This window comes from Sodiomyces alkalinus (assembly GCF_003711515.1).
Source record: "Sodiomyces alkalinus F11 unplaced genomic scaffold SODALscaffold_5, whole genome shotgun sequence".
NCBI classification, from domain to species: domain Eukaryota; kingdom Fungi; phylum Ascomycota; class Sordariomycetes; order Glomerellales; family Plectosphaerellaceae; genus Sodiomyces; species Sodiomyces alkalinus.
In genome coordinates, this window is record NW_021167083.1 from 988,532 (window position 1) to 1,007,092 (window position 18,561).

The 18,561-nt window shown below is 53.7% G+C and overlaps 5 protein-coding genes and 1 non-coding gene across 6 annotated transcripts; 4 read left to right on the top strand and 2 right to left on the bottom strand.

The window, feature by feature from the left end:
- Positions 1-1,412: 1,412 nt before the first annotated feature.
- SODALDRAFT_277046 (S-adenosyl-L-methionine-dependent methyltransferase) lies at positions 1,413-2,936 on the bottom strand (the record flags this gene model as incomplete). The annotated part of the gene is made up of 7 exons (XM_028608043.1): positions 1,413-1,551; positions 1,637-1,730; positions 1,812-1,973; positions 2,068-2,249; positions 2,320-2,411; positions 2,594-2,755; positions 2,829-2,936. Coding segments are annotated over 7 exons (939 nt in total), but the record flags the coding sequence as incomplete, so codon positions are not given.
- Positions 2,937-4,615: 1,679 nt separating this feature from the next.
- SODALDRAFT_359735 (hypothetical protein) lies at positions 4,616-6,096 on the top strand (the record flags this gene model as incomplete). The annotated part of the gene is made up of 8 exons (XM_028614200.1): positions 4,616-4,676; positions 4,781-4,798; positions 4,895-4,959; positions 5,040-5,117; positions 5,329-5,389; positions 5,673-5,752; positions 5,839-5,965; positions 6,047-6,096. The coding sequence occupies 8 exons, from the start codon at positions 4,616-4,618 to the stop codon at positions 6,094-6,096; spliced, it is 540 nt and encodes a 179-aa protein (XP_028466439.1).
- SODALDRAFT_t116 lies at positions 4,630-4,702 on the top strand. The gene has a single exon. It is a non-coding gene; the product is annotated as a tRNA-Arg (tRNA).
- A 325-nt stretch (positions 6,097-6,421) lies between the features above and the next one.
- Positions 6,422-9,860, bottom strand: SODALDRAFT_350820 (phosphatidylinositol 4-kinase LSB6). Its single transcript, XM_028613504.1, has 3 exons — positions 8,850-9,860; positions 7,956-8,744; positions 6,422-7,849 (listed from the first exon to the last, which is right to left on the bottom strand). Exons 1-3 carry the CDS (start codon positions 9,512-9,514, stop codon positions 6,823-6,825), a joined length of 2,481 nt encoding a protein of 826 aa, XP_028466440.1. The 5' UTR covers positions 9,515-9,860; the 3' UTR covers positions 6,422-6,822.
- Positions 9,861-14,199: 4,339 nt separating this feature from the next.
- SODALDRAFT_359738 (SNF2 family domain-containing protein) lies at positions 14,200-17,821 on the top strand (the record flags this gene model as incomplete). The annotated part of the gene is made up of 2 exons (XM_028614201.1): positions 14,200-14,902; positions 15,006-17,821. The coding sequence occupies 2 exons, from the start codon at positions 14,200-14,202 to the stop codon at positions 17,819-17,821; spliced, it is 3,519 nt and encodes a 1,172-aa protein (XP_028466441.1).
- Positions 17,822-17,924: 103 nt separating this feature from the next.
- On the top strand, positions 17,925-18,476 carry SODALDRAFT_167231 (hypothetical protein). Its single transcript, XM_028606981.1, has one exon. It carries the CDS (start codon positions 18,028-18,030, stop codon positions 18,394-18,396), a length of 369 nt encoding a protein of 122 aa, XP_028466442.1. The 5' UTR covers positions 17,925-18,027; the 3' UTR covers positions 18,397-18,476.
- The last annotated feature ends 85 nt before the right edge of the window (positions 18,477-18,561 follow it).

Consider the following 18,561-nt stretch of genomic DNA (forward strand, 5'->3'; position numbering starts at 1 on the left):
TACTTCCGTATTCCGGTCCATACTCTATATATCTGATTCGAGGCATTCGGAACAGAACCCTCGATGTGATCCGAATCGATAGGGGATACTGTATTTGACACGACGCAGTACATGTCGATCAGCGGCATGTGAAGAACTTTGCAGATATCGGTACACGACCCCTGGGCTCCTGGGTCCGATTGTGGTCATCCAGTAAGGTAAGGCACAAACCAGGCAAGGTAAAGTAACTAGGACCACAGGTACCCTCCACCCTTTTCCCGTGCCTTCCAATAAGGTACCTCCTACCTTAATTACCTACGGTAGGTGACATTCCACAACGATGTTTGAACACGGCGGGTAGGGTATGAGGTACATAGGGGCATGGTGGTGTGCCTCAGATGTGGGAAGTACGGAGTACACACACGGATACAGTCATGCCTCGTCTCCTTTGGGGTAACGCCGTTTCCGGTGCCTGGTTGGCATTTTCTCCTCTTCGGTCGTTCCTTCTTGAGCAGGCACTAACCCTTTTACTAGACCACGGAGATGTGATGTAACAGAAACGACCAAGTGTGAAAACAGCGCAAGAGCTATGGTGAGTGAGACATTACCCCGACATATTAGTCGACCGTTGGCGCCGGGAAGTTGGTGCTGGGAGTTGGGAGGTCAGCTGCCCCTTGCCAATCGATAGAGAAAACCCCCCGCGGGGCAACTTTCAGAACCGCGCCCTCGTACTGCTTTCACCCAGGGGCCCTCATTCCTTCCTCAGCCGAGTTCTGAGTTCTGAGTTCTGGTCTGGCACCGCTTTGCAGGTATTCCCCGGTCTTTTCTTCCACCCGAACGACAAGGGAAGATTATCCATCCTCGTGTTAGGTCTTCATCATCATCCAATTCGGTAACCCAGAATCTTCAACCGATTATCCCCGCCTGGGCACTGAGCCTCAGAATCAAGCGACTACGACTCATCCTGAGCCAACCGGCCGCCGCCTCCATTTGTCGAGGAGAACAGGCAGCAATGAACGATCTCAAGGCAGGGTATCAATAATGTCGAACTGACATTTGATGAATATAAAGTGGTTGAAGTGGAAGAACTTGACCAGTGGACCTCGCGGGCCTCTACATGCCGTCCAGTCAATCACCACCAGACCATGGTTCATTCTCCCGTCGTCCAAAGCCCCATCCCATGCCGCAAGCTGCCCTTTCCCCTTGTCTGCACCTTCTTCTTCTCGGTTTCGACGCGCGATCCGCGCAAGCCAAGCTGCACGGTATATCTCAACGGGGCTTCTGGCCTTGGCAAACGTATCTGGGTGCATGATTCTGTTAGCATTCGTTCGCGGGACACACACCAACGCAATATCGTTGCAACAGACGACGGACTATTCATCCTTACAGAGAAAAGTACGCCTATAGAACCACCTCGGACAGGACCCTCAATGTTAGTCTACGCTTTCCCATGTTTGCCCAGCAGCAACAGTGAAACTAAAACAACCAAAGGAATACATCACCTTGAAGCTCGGATTATCCGCCTCGCTCCTTGCCTGTGCCACGAGGAGCTCGAAGTCTGCGATGTCCATGCTGTTTCACACTTTGCGTTAGCTTGGCGGATTCATGGACAGCCCGATAGAACTCGTTGTGGCCTCGTGATACCTCCTTCACCTACCCTTGGAGCACCGTCATTGGGTACAGCGCCAATGACGACAAAAGCCTACGCACGTTGTCTCTGTTGAGAACACCAACCTCGCGCTGATTCTCGTCTAGTGCCTGACGTGGTCAGAGGACTCTTGTTCTCACCTCCACGATGGGAATCGTGTTCTCCTGATCCGTTGACCACTCACCTCTTGGCCATCCGCAGGTAGGTAGTGGTACGGGTCTCGGTTCCCGCGCCACCACAAAGCCTGCTTCTCGCATCCAGCTCGCGATGCGCAGTGGTGCCCTGGGGTCTTTGTACGGTTGGATACTCTCCATGTACAATCTTGACCACCTCCGCAACGCATGGTCTGCTCTCGTTGACTTGTTAGCAGCCTCATGCACAGACGCACAAAACAGAAAAGAAAAAAAAAAGAAACACTATGCGGACGAGAAGCAGCATACCATCCGTCAGTGTACCGTTATCGGACTGTGCATTGAAGTATATCTCCACCATCTGGCACCAACCCCCTGGCCGAAGGGTTCGGTATATGTCTCGGATGTAGCTCTGCCAGCGGTCTGCGTTGACGGCGCCCACCATCATCTGGCTATGGACAAGGTCGAATTCGTTTCTTCGCCACGTGAACCTGGGACAAGAGAGATAAGTAACGGGCCGTGGAGAATATAGTGGATATGACTGCTATCAACGGGGCATACCTCTCGTTAACGTTGTCCACCTGCAAAACTAGGTTTTCCGGGAGAGCCTCCTCCAATGGCAATACGTGAGGGGCTATGTCAACAGCCACTACCTTATCACATTGGTCAACAGGAGTCGAGCTGGCGACCCCGGGAGGGATAATGGAAACAAGGAAGGGTTGGCTCCCCGTCTGCCTGGAAAGGACTCCCAACGTTCTCGGCGTTGGGGAGCACAAGACGCGCTTGCGAGGTAATGGAATTTCGTCGACTGCACCAACCCGTCTCAACAACGTACCTCGCAATTCGGATATGTTTTGGCTACTTCCATGGCCCAGTATCCCGGCCCAACACCGCACTCGAGAATTTTTCTCGGACGGCTGAGTTGTGAGGGCAGCAACCTTCCATCGAGCACTTTCAAAAGAACCCAATGGAGTACTTCCAGGCGATCCGCCTCGTCCTAAAGTCGGAACCGAGCAAGTCAGTCCAACAGCGATGGGGATAGGATCGACGAGTTTCTCGGCTGTGCTAACCTCGTCTATTGGCTCGAAATACTGGTAATTTTCGATGGCGAACTGTTGGTATACTCGGCTGTTGTGCGTCAAGGTGGGGAAAAAGTCCTCGTTGATAGGGACGGTCTCTTCGCTGGGGAACGGTCAGGTTTCGGTCACTGAAATCTCCGGATTCTGCGGCTTACTCTGCCATGGCGGCTACAGGGAAAAAGGGAAAAGGAAAATCAAACGATAAAGACGCAATACGATTCCTAGGAATCCGAAGGTGAGTGCATGTGTTGTGTTCGCCGGAGGCAACTCTTCCCAACTCGTCAGAGTACAATGACTCTACTGGGCGGGGATTTTTCGAGGCGGAGAACACTAAAGCGGAAAAAGGGCAGTCGTGGCCGTTGATGTGGCCTTCGAAATCGCAAGTGGCTATCGTACAGTCCACGGGGGAAAAAAAAAAGGGGGGGGGGGGGGTTGTTCTGGAAAGGGAGCCGTGGCCCAAGGACAGACACACATACCCAGAAAGAGAAACCACTCGCAAGTGGACCCCTTGGGCTTGCCGACAATGCAGATTGGCTGTGAAAGGACTCACTACACCGCACGAAGTTGACGTCGATCCTGAAATGGGTCATGCAATGTACTCTCTCGAGATAGCGAGTCTCCCCCGTACCGGCTTCCAAGTACATACGTGGAGGCTGTCTCCTCGCGAAGTACCATCTGCCCAGCTTCCCTCCAGCCACGAAATATAGGGACTCGAGTGAGGCGAACAACCTGCTGGGACCTGTCGAGCATGGAGCATGGTTTCAACGGATGTCAGGGACTAGGGCATCCTAGCCCCTCACTATGTGTACAATGCCGGTCCTCAGGGACTATTGACCAGCCAGTCGGTTGTCTGTGAGTGTGTTGGTGTCGAATTTCCTAATATTCTTATTGGAGAAAAAGAACACGTTGTGCGGATGTGGCCGACCCTGCACGCTTCTAGATCCTTTGTCTGACGCATACAACGTATGCTTGTCCTACAGCGACTCCTCGGAGGGCGCCTACCTTTGCCAAGCTATTATGAGGGTCGGGACAACGGTATCGCGAGACAATTCTTTGCCCTCTTCACCTCGGGATAACGAAAAATGTCAAGTCCGTCTTTACGGAAGACAGCTAACCACTGGGATCTTGAAGCAGAAGAAACGTATTGCTCTTGTTTGTCCCCGTCAGGGTGAGTATCCGTACTGCGGGGAGGGGCTACTACTGCCGTGCAACATCGGGGAAAACGGGTCATCCGTCAGGAGAGCGATCGTCGGCTGAGGAAACCACCCCCTAGGTATTCTTCTATGAGTACCAGGGACATGGGACTGGGACTCATCATCCACAGGGAAGAAACTAGTAATTCCGAAAGGACTAACTAATAAATTCGGGTAGTCCCGGAGTTAAAGAGGGTAGGTACATAGGAGACTCCAGCGACTCCGTTGAGTTTATTGCTACAAGGTTTCCCCGGTTCGAAAAGGATCCAGGGACAGACGCTCTTATGAATGGCCTTGGATCCAAGATACAAATGGCTGACACTGCGTATTCTAGCTAAGAATATTGTGCAAGGATTTGTTCGGTCTGCGTACATGGTAGAAGACAACGGCAGGCGATCTGGCATGGGGGTTGAGTTATTAGTTCCCTTGAAGGACAGGGCACCACCATCTGCCGCCCTTCCGAATGACTGGCTCTCTCCATGTGTATGTACCCAGAGGTATGTATTGAATCCTCCCTTCTTTCATTATCATGCCGCCTATCTTTGGACCGGGCTTGTCTGCGGAGATGAGCCATGCGTTAAACCCATGGAAGAACAGTTGGCCGCGTGGCTCAATGGTAGGGCGTCAGATTTCGGCTCTGAAGATTGTGGGTTTCGAGTCCTACCGCGGTCGTTGTGTTCATTTTTGCTCCTCTCAGAGACTTACCGACGTTAAACAATACTACTACACTACTACTACGGAAGCGAACAGGGTCGGCCTCTACAATAGGTACTCAGTGGACAAATGGGGCAAAAAAAAAATCCTTTCTTTTATCTGAGACTAATAATCCTCGGAAATACACTACTCTGAAGATCTCCACTCCAGAAGTGCCATGGGGCCACTCGACGGGCCGCTATATGGTCCTCAGGTTCTGGGACAAGCCGCTTCAAGTGTGCCCACTTATTATTTATGAGTGCCCGCTTCTACGGACTCTAATTGTGGAGCCGGGCCAGCCACCATCTCCCGCAAGCCTGGTACATTCCCGACAGACTGGCACCGGCGTCTCGGGTTCTGGAAGCTAATTGTCACACCCACTCTTGTTTACACTGTAAGTACGTACTCTTAGGTACTTACGGTACAACAACTGGGTCTCGGGGTGCCCTGTTGACCTTGAGTAACTTGAGAAGGACTGCAGCGTACGCATTGCGTCTTCAGGGCGTTTTCCATACAATTTATCAGATGGGATTACGAGCAAAAGACCTTAGCCGGACGCTGGGTTACTTATCACGGGAAGAGGATGCTTATGATGGCTTGTTGAGGGACGATATGTGATAGCCAAGCTGCGCCATGCAAGTACCAAGACCACCGAAGTCAAGCCCTGTATCCGTACTCCGTACGGTACACAAGAAGTATCTACGGTAAGGGAGGTGGGTAGAACATGGGCCGGGATCGAGGGGAATTCCTTGGAGAGGCGAAACGGTGCTGACATGGATATTTATAAGGCCCTGTTCCCTCTTAAAGAGCGTTATCTCCATTCCAACAAGACCGAATTACCTAGGTATCCTTTTGTCTCAAACTGCAGCAGGAAAGGGCCTATCTCCCCCGAGGAAATCGACCGCCGCGAAAATGCCTATAGACTGATTATCCGTCTTCTCGTCCACAGTCTATCCTTACCAAGAGGCGGGGTGGGCAGAATTCTTGACGGAGCCGACCCGACCATCAAAACGTCAGGGCGATGTTCACGTACGAAGTGAAATAAACGGTCAGGCGGCACGAGACTATACACGTGTAGTGGCCCCCGAGTGATTATCGACTCTCCTCTATTCAAGGGGTCCCCTGTCAGAAAATTGGTTGGCGTGACTATCAAGGATGGGTTCAACCCCAGCCCCCCTTCCGTTCCCAAGCTCCTGGTTCCCGGTCCGCCCCCCTTCTCTTCGTCAAGGCGCTACCCAAACTGTTGGGACACACGAAGTAAATATGTAAAGCTTTTGTGCTCTGGCATACCAGATATCCGTTAGGTAATTGCCGTTCTCCAAGTCCGGGAGACGGGTTTCCCGCGTCAGATTTCCGGCTGCTCGGCACCTTGAGCCGGTTATCAGGAAGAGATCTTTTTTTTTTCTCCTTTTTTTTTTTTTTTTGCATTCTTTGGCGAAGTTTCCAGCCCGTTTTTGTCATTTCGGGTTTTGATACTCTGTTGCTGTTATTGTTTAGTTACCATCTGCCCGGGTCTCTTGAACTAATGCCGATCTGGTGTCATCTCGCGTAGGACATACGAGTATAATTAGGCCCCCACCCGAGCGTCCAGTCTATTTTGACCGAAGCTGGTCCGGAACGGTCTTTCCTTTCTTCAGCAGACCTGTTGCTTGAGACACGATGCTCTGTACGCCGGAAGTCGAAGATGATACTGCAATAGCCCTTGGGACACTCTATTTTGTTTGCAATAATTCTTTTCTCTCTCTTACCACCCATGGCCTCGCCCATAGATTACCCAATACCGCCAGGATGAGAAAAGGCAGACCGCAACATTGAAGCCAAAGTGACCGGCTGTACAAGCAATCCTTCTTCTTTGCTTTCTCTTTCGCTTGAAAATTCCGTATTGCCCCTTCTAAGGCGTCGCGGCCCATTGTGTCTAAAGTAAAGCCGAATATGCACCGACCATCCCATCTTACAATTCGGGGGAAAAAGAAGAAAAAAAAAATAGAAGAAGAAGTCCGGGGGAAGGGAGAAAGGCCTCTGTATCGGCGGGAGCGAGAACTGGAAAAGCAGCACTAAATATCACATATCACACCACCCAGCCCACAGACGCCAAGTCCTCAGCACCAAGTGAAGACGGGATTCCGCGCCTTGACAGGCTCGAGCCGCTCCACGATGACTTTACGTCGGTTACCCTCCATGCCCTCCGCCGCCGCGTATCCCAAGTCGCCGTCGAGGTCGTCCTCGGCGAGGTTGGCTTCGGAGTCGTGTTCCCTGCCCGCCGCGCCGTAGAGCCTCTGTGCGATGGTGGAGCTGCTGCGCCGCGTGGCCGCCGTGGCGAACGAGTAGCGCCGCTGGTGATTGAGTCGCCTGCCCTTCCCGCCGGCGGGTCCTCCTTGTCCTTGTCCCCGGTCAGGTGCGTACGCGTTCAGGGTCTGGGTCTGGGTCTGAGTCTGGGTTTGGGGGCGGCCGTGGGGACTCTGTCCGAAGCCGGAGGCGACATGGGCCGTGGGACGGTGCGGCGCGCCGGGTTTCGCGACGTCCTTGCCGAGTTGGGCCGCTGCGGAGTTCAGGATGTCGGAGCTGCCGACGAAGGACTCCCCGTCGGGTGACCGGGCGCCGCCCTCGCCGGTGGAGGGGGACGTTGAGAGCTCGAAGCGGCCTGGGTGGGGCATGTTGGCTGGAGAGCTGGCGAAGCCCAGGAGGTCTCCCATGTCGGCGTCGGGAGGGCGCGCGGGGGCAGACGACGAGACTGCGGCGCCGATGTCGCCCTCCTCGTCGAAGGTGGCTGGTTCGACGTTGCGGTGGTGCAGGTCGGAAGACATGCGCATGGGCACGGCGACGGGTATGTCGACGAGGTCGTCCCAGACGCAGACTTTGGCGCGGCGGGTGAGCTCGAGGGGTCCGTGATCGGCCAGTTTGAGCGTTTCGACGACGTTCCACGCTTGGCCTTTCATGACGGCCATCTGCCGGGCGAACATGCGCTCCTGGAAGTCCGGGTCGAGCTGGAACACTTTGCGCAGGGCAAGCTGAGTCTGACTCCACCATTGAGTCGAAGTGAGGAGGGGCAGAAAGTGATCACGGGTTTTCTGGGAGAAGGGTCGGCCGATCAGGTCGACAGGTAAGAAGAGCCAGCCAAAAGGGAAGCTGTCGAGAGAGAAGAGTTAGATTTCTTAATCCAGGAGGGAGAAAGGTGAGATGGTATCATAGAGGTGGAAGTGCGGCGCCAGTGTTCTGGGGATAAATTGCTTACCTTCTCCAGGCGTCGGGATGTTTCCAGGGCCACGACAATGAATTGTCTATGGCGCCGACGGTGATCTTCGGGTCTCGGATACTGGAAGCTGGGCTTGCCGCTTGCATGGGCTGTTGTGTTTGATAGGAAGGATACGTCGCTCTTGCTGGCGATGGCTTTCGATTGGCACTTGCAGGACGGGGACCGTCTTCTGCAGCCGACGATGATCCGTTACCCGAGTCGAATTGTATCGGCTCCGACACGATCGAGACTTGTTCGCTGCCCCAATCGACCTTGATCATCCAATTATCGAGACCGCGGTCCGTGTTGCGCATGATGTAGTCCAATATGACGAGTTTCTCCAGCTCTTCCCTGAACGACTCTTTCAATGATTCAGTCCACACGAAGTTATCCGGTCCTGGTGTATTTGCTTGTGCGCTATCTTCATCGTCGCTTTCAATATCGTTGAGGGAGGGGCCGCTGCCGGGGCGGCAGTTATCCGCCCACCTCCTCCGCTTCCGTCGGCGGGAGTCTGTCGTACGGAACCCGGACAAGTATTGGTCGGGCCACGGGTGTTCCCTGAGAAATACGTTGGCGTCCTTGAAGCCTTTAAGAAAGACCTGAAAGCTCCCGGCCTTTTCGGGGAGCGGCTTCTTCTTCCTCCTAAAGCTGAGCCGATCCCAGAACGGGTAATGGAAGGATTTGGAGGACAGCCAGACCACGTCGGTATACGGAACGATGTGTGTGCGTAGTTGACAGTCGAGAGTATAGGCTGCGGCTTCGCTGACATACGAGAGGTTGGGAATCAAACTGTGGAAGAAAACCCATTAGCCATGTTCGTCTTCTCTCTGTGCGGTTGGAAGAAGGAAAAGAAAGAAAAAAGCATAAATAATAAAGACGAGGGTCAGATCTCACCATGCTCTGCCAAAGAAGCAAGGGAACAAGTTTCGGTGAATCCATTTATTCCACTTGGGGTTACCAGCGGCGTAGGGCTCCTCGTCTTTGGGTTTGAACACTCCCACCACCTTGCCCTCGGGGTTACGAGCGAAGTAGCTACCCGAGCTGCCCTGGGAGATCATGCGAGGGTGGACGCCCTGGGCAATGGCAGCGCGGACGCTGCTGATTATATCCTCGAACTCGGCCTTGGTCATGACATCCGGTTGGGGTTCGGCAAGGCCTTCGGCCGTGAGAGGCCGGACGCCCTCGGGGGGCTGAAAGACGGAGTGGTGGATCTCGAGGGGCTCTTCGTCGCTGAGGTTCTTGGCAACCCCCTTATTGCGTTTGAAGCGGCTGGCAATCTCGTCGGCCCAGCGCTCGAGCCGAGCGTTGATGGCTTTGAGGTCTACGCCGCTGCCGCTGCCGCCGCGGCGGTGGGGTTTGGGCCGGGGCGCGAAGGCCTTCGGGGAGTGCATGCCGGAGTGAGGCCGTGGCTGCGAAATGGGGGCGTAACGAGGCGCGGCGGCTGGTTGCAGCGTAGCAGTGGAACGGGTGAGGGGGTCGTCATCTTCGGAGTCGGAGCAGAGGGCGTCGGCTTGGGCTATGCGCTCGTAGCCCGTGGTCGAGTGACGTGAGAGGGGCATGTTGTGTGGTGTGGAGCGGCGGGTAGTGGTTCGTGAGTTGAAGGATCTGCTTGAGACTTGGTCATCCAAGAGGGTGCGTCACAGTAACTGAAGCCCTCCTGTGTGGTTCAGGGGCTGCCCGGATCTCCGCAGCCCGTCTATGTCTATTGTGCTGGGGTGCGAAATCAAATCGAGGGCCGAGGGAGAGACCGAGGAACCTGCCTAGGACAACAAGATAGTCATTAGGTCAAAGCAATAGAAAAGGGTTATCCGATGTAATAATACAAAAGAGATGTCGTAGCTCGAGTCCCCGCAAGCTAACCAGTAGGGAAGTGAAGTTGGAAATTTTGGAAAGCGAAGCCACACAGATTGAGTAGTTGGAGTTTTCATCAGGAGGACAAGGGGACGAATACATATCTTATGCATGGAAAGGAGACACGAACTACGAGAGTACAGACGTGTGGTGACGTGACGTGACAGCTTCTAAGCTGTTCGAGGTACCTGACGGGTACTGATGATAGCTTTGGGATACGGCGAATCCATTCTACGTATGTACCTATATATGTAAATTGAGTCTTTCAGTACTTTACTTCTGCCATGTCGCTGTGATTTAATAGTACTATGAATGTATCAATTGCTTCAGTTCACTTTTTGCACTAATCCTGGCACACACGTTATGAAGGAATTATTGGCCCCCTTACTTCGTATAAGTGTGATGACTCAGCAGACCTAACTTTGCATTTATCTTATCCAGAGTGGGAAATTATAAGGTATGCTTCTTGGCGCTTTCGATATTCATATGTCTGTCTCCACGACTTTTTCGAGGTATCTCCTAATAAAGTCATCTTCGGTCTATATTACTCTGTAGTTTTCCTGATTAAAGTATGGCGGTCGTAGGATACGTATTGAGGATGTTCGATATTAACTTTAGGTAGTGGTTATTGGTCGGATCCTTAAATATGGCTCTCGGAATCACGATGAAGTCTTAGCGACCTCACTTATATGTAGATTAAGGTACCTTACCGAATTAATATAAATACTTCTTCCTCGATCGAGTGCGAACCGCTATTATGTCCGCACTTTATATTGCATTCTTTCGATGAAATGTTTTGATGTAACTCGATGCCTAGCTTTGTTAAGGAACCTTCCCCTTTATCGTATTTTCTATAGCTCCAATGGTCTGTCATTGGAGAGTTTGGTGTACCGCTCGCTACCTTAGGTAGTCAAGTTCCCCCGTTTCCTGCGATACCTAGGCCTGATGGACACCATCTCGCCGTATCACGATGACACCATGACGCAAGCGTCCGTGAAATGTGTGACAAGCCCCGGCGTACAGATGATTCAGGAACTGCGGCTTCGCGCGAGGCAACCAAAGATGAGCAACACATCCGCGACGGTGGCCATGCCAATGAGTAATGTCTTCCTGTCTGGGAGGTGGCAACAAAATCGAGGACAGCGGCGGCGGCTTCGACAGGAAGACTCCTCGCTTTGCTAAGTGAGGGGCGACTGTCCGAGGGCGTTCTGATCTGCTTTCTACGAAGTTTCTTAACTGGCGGCGTCGATGTAGACTGAGTCGTGCGATAATCTCGATCCATCTCGATCGTTTGGGGACCTTTTGCTCTGCTCCACGAGCCAACTCAACACACCAGCGCTGTTAGACTACCACTTTATTCTTTCGATCTGATAATAAACGTGCTTAGTGTATCCCGAACCCCTCCATGGGAAAACCGTTTGCGGAAGAGAGGAAGGGGGTTAGATAGCTTGGCTCCTATCAAACATTTGTTTTAATTGATTACACGACTTGCTGATCTCGCTTGGCCGGTTGAACCCGTCTTTGGGGGGTGCTATGCTAGTCCGCTACGGTATATAGCGGCTACGGCCGCCATTTCATTGGCAGTCTACCTCCCTATCCCCCAATAACACTCGGCAGGTCATATTTGCGTCTCTAAACTGCCCTGAAAGATATTGCACAATTCAATCTATTTGATAAACCCAATGTCACCGCATCGAGGGCTCAACGACGTGCTCAGGGATACGGTACCCTTGACATTCTCTCCCAGCCCCGATAGCCATCGGGGCCGCAAGAGAGATCGAAGCGTGACCAGGGCCGACACAGGCCCAGGTGAAGCTGGTGGCAGTGGCGGCTCAGGGGAATCACGCACTCTCCGTGGCCGAGCGCGAAGGCGGTCTACCTCACCCGTCTGGACATCATCCCGAAACCCTTCCGGTGGTCCAATGGACGGCTCGCTCTCGTCGGGACCAAGACGGTCGCTCCGTGTCATGGTGTTAGACCGCCGCCGAAGCCAGAGCCCCTCCCGGTCTGGCAGTCCCAATCGACGGGCTATGCGGTCTCGGCGCCGTCAACGCACGAGGAGCCGGAGCCGGAGCCACCAAGCTGAATCGTACAGAGGCGATGGCAGGGAGGCCGATGTGAAGCATGCACATGATATGGTGTCGAAGCAAGCCAAGCCGGCCGTCGACACGGGGATGGCATTGGATCCGGGAGGAGACGAGACGAGACGAGAGAGAAAGATGGATTAGCGCTCCCCGGGGCGTTGCCTTGATCGCATCAGCAAGGGCTTTGGGACGTCGAAGAAGGATCATAAGAGAAGAGACACGGCATGATCATATATGGGCCTCCGGAATTACAACCCTCCGCGGCCGCGACTTGGGGCACGCACTCCATGACTGACTGGCCTGTCTTCAATCACCTCTTACCCTTGACTTGAGTACAACCAGGATGGACAAAAGTCTGGACATCGCACATGGGTGTGAATGGGGGTCAAGAGATATCATATTGCTCTCGCAATGTTAACGAAAGCGTCGTACCTATGTATTACTTACCTGTACGAAGTGATTATACTATTAATAATATCGTAATTAATTACAAATATGTGTGTATGGGGTCACATGACGGGCCGTCCGGCAGAAAAAATGGATCCAGGACAAGTTTTGATTGTGGCACGGACCACGAGCTGCCGATTCTGCACTGTCCACGTGCCTGGCTGAGATTTCCGACTAATCGGAATCGGGAATAGGAGGCCGCCTCTCGCGACAGGCAGGGCTGCCTTGGGCTTTCCCTTGACGTTGTTGGCCGCCACATTGCACAAGAACTGCAGGTGACAAGTCGACCCTGCCGCGAGTAATAATTAATGTAAAAGGCAGGAACAGTGATGTTCATGTGCCGCGTCTAGCCCATGACAAGCCCATCAGAATATCAGACAATTCGACGAAGCGATACGTACAACGTACTTGGGGCATTTTATGTCAAAACCCCCGATCGACCTAGGCAGGTGCTCTTCTCTGATCATCTCCTAATAAACCCAACTTCCTAACTGACGTTGTATAGCGATAATCTCGTCTTTCCACGCTGCCCCTTTCGATTCATTTTGCCGGGTTGGAAGGTGCGTTGAAGTTTGAAGTGTGAAAGTGTGGATGAGGAAGGAGGGGTTATAGGTTAAGGTAGGTATTAGAATACGGGATCTACGAACCACAACCACGCTACGAGATACCGTACAACGTATCGTTGCCTGCCGTCGCGATAAGCCTACCTAATAAATAAGGTACCTTACCTTACCTTATTACGCCACAGCCTGGAACCTCCACGGTGCCAACGGAGGTACTTCGTAAGGCATTACATAGGTAGGTAGATATTAGTTCGTACCAAGCATTATCCACCCCCCCTGTTTCTCTCCATCCAACCCCCCGCCAAAACTCCACGCAACGCGAAGCCCTGTCCTTGGGCTCACAGCTCTTGGGTTCACGGTTCAACTTTCGGACTGTCGTCCGCCAACTCGGGAGTCAGCCTTAAAATCTCATCCCGCGTATAAAGGATTAAATTCTCTAAAGCGCCAGGTCAAAGAACGACCCCACGACGACGCGGATCGCGGATCGCGGATCGAGGCTTGGATTCGGCCTCTGCCTTCTGATCTATCTCGTTCGTTGCCTCCAACGGCGGCAGGACTGGTATGTTATGTCACTTCTATCTCTCACCTTCTCAGCTATCACCAATCGTTCTTTTCTTTCCCCTCTCTTCTATCTCTCCTTTTCTTCATCCCTTTCACCCTCGATGCTGCTGTAGGTAAGCCTCGATGCTCTATGTTTCAAGGCCGCTACCAGCGAACCCTCTCAACCGTTGACTGTGGCCTCTTTGAATCTTCTGCTGCTTGGTAGCTAGCTATCCGGTGAATGTACGGATATTCCCTCAGGACGTGGGCTCTAGTTAGGCTGTTGCTCGCCTTCACTTTTGGCCCCTTCCTCGCACTGCACCGCAGCCTGTTCTGTCTTGTTCCTGCCTACCCTGCCTACCTAACCACTTTTCTGTCTCTGCTCCTTCCACGCCTTCAGTTCGATTCCTGATCCTTCCTCGTCTTACACCGAGAACCATACCTTCCTTCTTATCTATCTAACCAGATCTATGGAACTATATAGGTTTCCACAGTTGCCATCATCCATCTGGTGCTTCAACCATTCCTCGATTCTTCGACCTTGGAATCTCGGTTCTTCTCGTCGTCACTACTCGAAACCAACCTTCGTTCCGTGATACTTCCGAATATCACACTCTCTATCGCCTCGCGTGTGATGAAAACCACCGTCTCGGCCCGCCTCACGGTCGTATGAACTACAAAATTTGACCACCGATCGTCTCCGTTCGTTTCTCGTCTTCATCACGCGCATGTTACCTGCTGCTACAACACGTTGCCATCATGGCCTCTACCGAGCAGCCCAATGGTACCCACTTTCCCTCTCTACCTCACAATATCTCAGCACAAGAGGGTAGGATAGAGCCGGCATCGGATAGCCGGCTAGCTCTGTCCTTGACACCTCCCCTCCAGCCTACGTCATCCGAGGATGCTAACTCCGCCCACCCACAAGGCCGAACCTCCATCGCCCGTGAAACCGTCGTCCCGGCCTGGAACGCCCAGGCTCTCCTTGCCCCTCGCAAAGTCGCGGCCCTCTCGTCTCAACCACAACAACTCCCCCCCAGACGCGACGTACCGAAGCCCAAGTCTCATCTCCCATCGGCTCCGCCCCTCAGCTCCAATGGTGACGGCCTCGTTTTCCAGTTCGCCAGTCCTTCCGCCAGCGACCCGCTTTCGTCTAACCTGCCTTCCACCTCATCCACACCCGTGACCGACGCACCTTCCACTCCGATTACCCAAAATCAACCATCTGGTTTGGGAGGTATGATAGAGCGTATCAACGCCGTACAAGATCGAGCCTCGGCACCTGTTGTCAAGCGCCGGAAGCTGGACACGCCCGAAAGCGACGTCCTCCCCCCCGCAGACAATAAGAAGACTATGACATCCGGTGGTACAGGTGTTCTTGGCGCCTACGTCAAAGAAAGGCGTGACGAGGGCAAGCAGGACAGCTCGGCCAGGGGAACCCAAACGGTCGACTTGACAGAAGGTATACAGCTTGCATGCAGCTTGCCTCTCCCACCTGCCCCGCCTTCCTCTTCCAATCCACTTCACGTCTGTGCTAACCGTTTGGTCATGTGCCTCATGTATAGGAGATGACATAGAAGTTGTTCGAGATCCCGGCTCGGAGGAAGTCTGCTACGGGATGCTTGGCGGCACCCTCCAGTGCCATACCGTTCCGTCCGCTAGGCCCGGCGCCAAGAGCATTTTTGGGGACGGCTGGTATCCCCATGTCAAAGTCGTTCTGAAAAGGCTCGCCGGTGATAGGACGCTGCGGCTCCAGGCTTATGATTTCACCCGGGAGATCATCGGCAACGTCGATGAAAGGACCGCCGAGGCTCTTGTGCCGCTGCTCGATGCCAACATCCGTGTCCGAACCGACTGTCGCATCCCGGCACGAAAAGGATTGCCCAACGAGGAACCCGGGAAACCGACCTCCAAGGCTTACCCACTTGAAATCATCCTCTATGGACCGATGCAATTCGCGAAGGCCATTGGAGGTCACTTACTCGCCCGCTCGATGAACCTGCGTCACCCTAACAGAGTTGACAAGGGCATCAAGTACATGAATCCCCAGGCAGGCGCCAACGACCGCCCTGCTGCCAGGAAGCCTGTCGTCGTACAACATGTACATGGCCACCACGGATATACACCTGGCACCAATATTACTCCCCGGACCGTGGAGGAGATTCGCTCCGATGTTCTGGGCGTGTTTGATTCTCTCGGAAAGACCGACGACCTCCCCGAACAGGAGCCGCCGGCCATGATCGTCACGCCGCTACTAAAACACCAGAAGCAAGGCCTCTACTTCATGTCTCACAAGGAGACTACTTTGACACCCGAAGAGCGGCTCAGGAGCTCGTACTATCGGATCCGGACGGGTCCTCACGGCGAGAAGGTGTTTTACAACGTGGTGACGGCACATGCCGAACGTCGTCTGCCCCCTCAGACTCGTGGCGGCATTCTAGCCGACATGATGGGTCTGGGCAAGACTCTAACCGTCCTCGCCCTGGTTTGCTCCTCACTTGACCAGGCGCGACAATGGGCAGGTGTGCCTCCCGTTCAGCCAGAAACGCCGCCTCTTAAAAATGGTTCGTCAGCGTCCAACAACTCGAGTCTCGGCCTCACCCAGTTGAAAAGGAACGCGAAGACGACGCTCTTGGTCTGCCCGCTGAGCACCGTGACGAACTGGGAAGAGCAAATAAAGCAGCATATCGCCCCGGGGTCCCTGAGCTACTATGTCTACCACGGCTCCAGTCGCATCAAGGACATCGGGAGGCTGGCTCAGTACGACTTGGTCATCACTACGTACGGTTCCGTCTCGAGCGAACTCAGTGCACGCAGCAAACGCAAGGCGGGCCAGTATCCGATCGAGGAGATTGGTTGGTTTCGCATTGTGCTTGACGAAGCGCATATGATCCGCGAAGTCAACACGTTGCAGTTCAAGGCGGTGGTGCGCCTCCAGGCGAGCCGAAGATGGTCCGTCACGGGCACGCCGGTGCAAAACCGGCTAGACGACTTGGCGGCATTGCTGCAGTTTCTCCGGCTGAAGCCTTTCGACGATCGCAACAAGTTCAACAGGTTCATCATCGACCCTTTCAAGAACTACGATGCAGAGATCATCCCCAAGCTCCGCATCCTCGTCGACACCATCACGCTCCGGCGACTCAAAGACAAGATTGACCTCCCGCCTCGCACGGACGAAATCATCAAGCTCGACTTCACGCCAGAGGAGCGCCAGGTGTACGATTTGTTCGAGAAGAATGCCCAAGATCGTGTCAAGGTCCTTGCTGGTGACGGGACCGGGGTGGGCAAAGCCCTGGGCGGACACACCTACATCCATATCTTGCGGTCCATTCTTCGTCTTCGTCTCCTGTGCGCGCACGGCAAAGATCTACTCAACGGAGAGGATCTGGAGGCCCTGCAAGGCATGACGGCGGACATGGCTATTGACCTTGATAGTGACGAGGAAGATGACACCAAGCCAGCTATGAGTGACCGCCAGGCTTACGAGATGTTCGAGCTGATGCAGGACACCAACACGGACGCGTGCTCCGTTTGCGCGAGGAAGCTCGGCTCTAGCGATTCCGATAGCATCGAGTCGGAGGGGCAAGAGGATCTCCTGGGCTACATGACGCGCTGCTTTCACGTCATCTGCAGCTCCAGTGCTTGCCTCAAGTCGGTGAAGGCACGGGCCGATGCCTCGCCGGGCCAGTGTCCGATCTGTCAGAACGGCGTCACGTTCCAGTACGTCGAGCTTCGGCGGACGCGCGCCAACGCCGAACACGACGGCCATATCAAAAAGGCGAAGACGTCGAGAAACGGCAAGCGCGTGTTTGACAAGTATGAAGGACCACACACCAAGACGAGGGCGCTCATCGAAGACCTCCTCCAAACCAAGGCAGAAACCGCATCGAAGCCGGAGGAGGCCACGTACAAGTCGGTTGTATTCTCCACGTGGACGTCACATCTGGACCTGATACAGATGGGTCTCGACAGCGCGGGAATCACGTATACGCGTCTCGACGGCACCATGTCGCGCACGGCGCGGACTGCGGCGATGGACAAGTTCCGGGAGGATCCATCGGTTGAGGTCATTTTGGTCTCCATCACGGCGGGCGGACTCGGTCTCAACTTGACGGCGGCAAACAATGTGTATGTGATGGAGCCGCAGTACAACCCGGCGGCAGAGGCACAGGCGATCGACCGGGTCCACAGGTTGGGGCAGAAGCGACCTGTGCGGACTGTGCGTTACATTATGCGGAACAGCTTCGAAGAGAAGATGCTGGAGCTGCAGGATAAGAAGAAGAAGCTTGCCAGTCTCAGCATGGACGGCAAGGACCGAGTGCTTGAGAGGGGTGACGCCGCACGACAGAGGTTGATGGATCTTCGCAGTCTCTTCAAGTAGACAGAAGATGGGACGGTCGGGGCATTTGGTATTGAGAGCACATGAATTTCAGGCCTCCTTGCTTGGTGGACGGTTTGCTATAGAATGGTCTGGCGTGTCTGGAGTTTGTGGGTTTGGCGTTTTAGCGGGGTGCCGAGACTTCGAGTCCCATTCACACAGTATATATCCTTTTTCCCACGGGATCAGGGAGGCTACTCGTACGGGAGATGGGAGTTTCATTTTACATGGTATGGGGAGGTACATTCTTAGGCCAGCTTCTACTAGCACGACATGTTCACTTTTCTTGTTGGAATGGCGCGCGTTGCAGTTTTCCCAGGCGCACCGGGTGGCCTGATAGAGCGGCGGCGATACGGGAGACCAAAAGGGGGACATCACACGATACCATTATTGATATGCAATCATCGATGCATTGGGCGCTGGGTGAGAATGGGAAATGCCATAATGGCTTCTTTAGCGGGATGGTTCTTCCTCGGTTTCATCGGGTTATGGGATCATGTTCGCGGGGGACAACGGGGCAGGAACATGGGAAGAATCTTGCTTTACATATTTATACGCTGGTTCTTATAGGTAGATAGATGCGTGGAAGGAATTCACATCTTTATTCACTAGAAAAGAGGCGTGATCATCATAACATGGTCATACAAAGGCAAGGTCTGTCTGTCTACTATCTATCAAGTTGGTGAAGATGGTAAAAACACATATTATCTTCTATGTTTGAAATGGCGAAAGCAGCGAAGCTA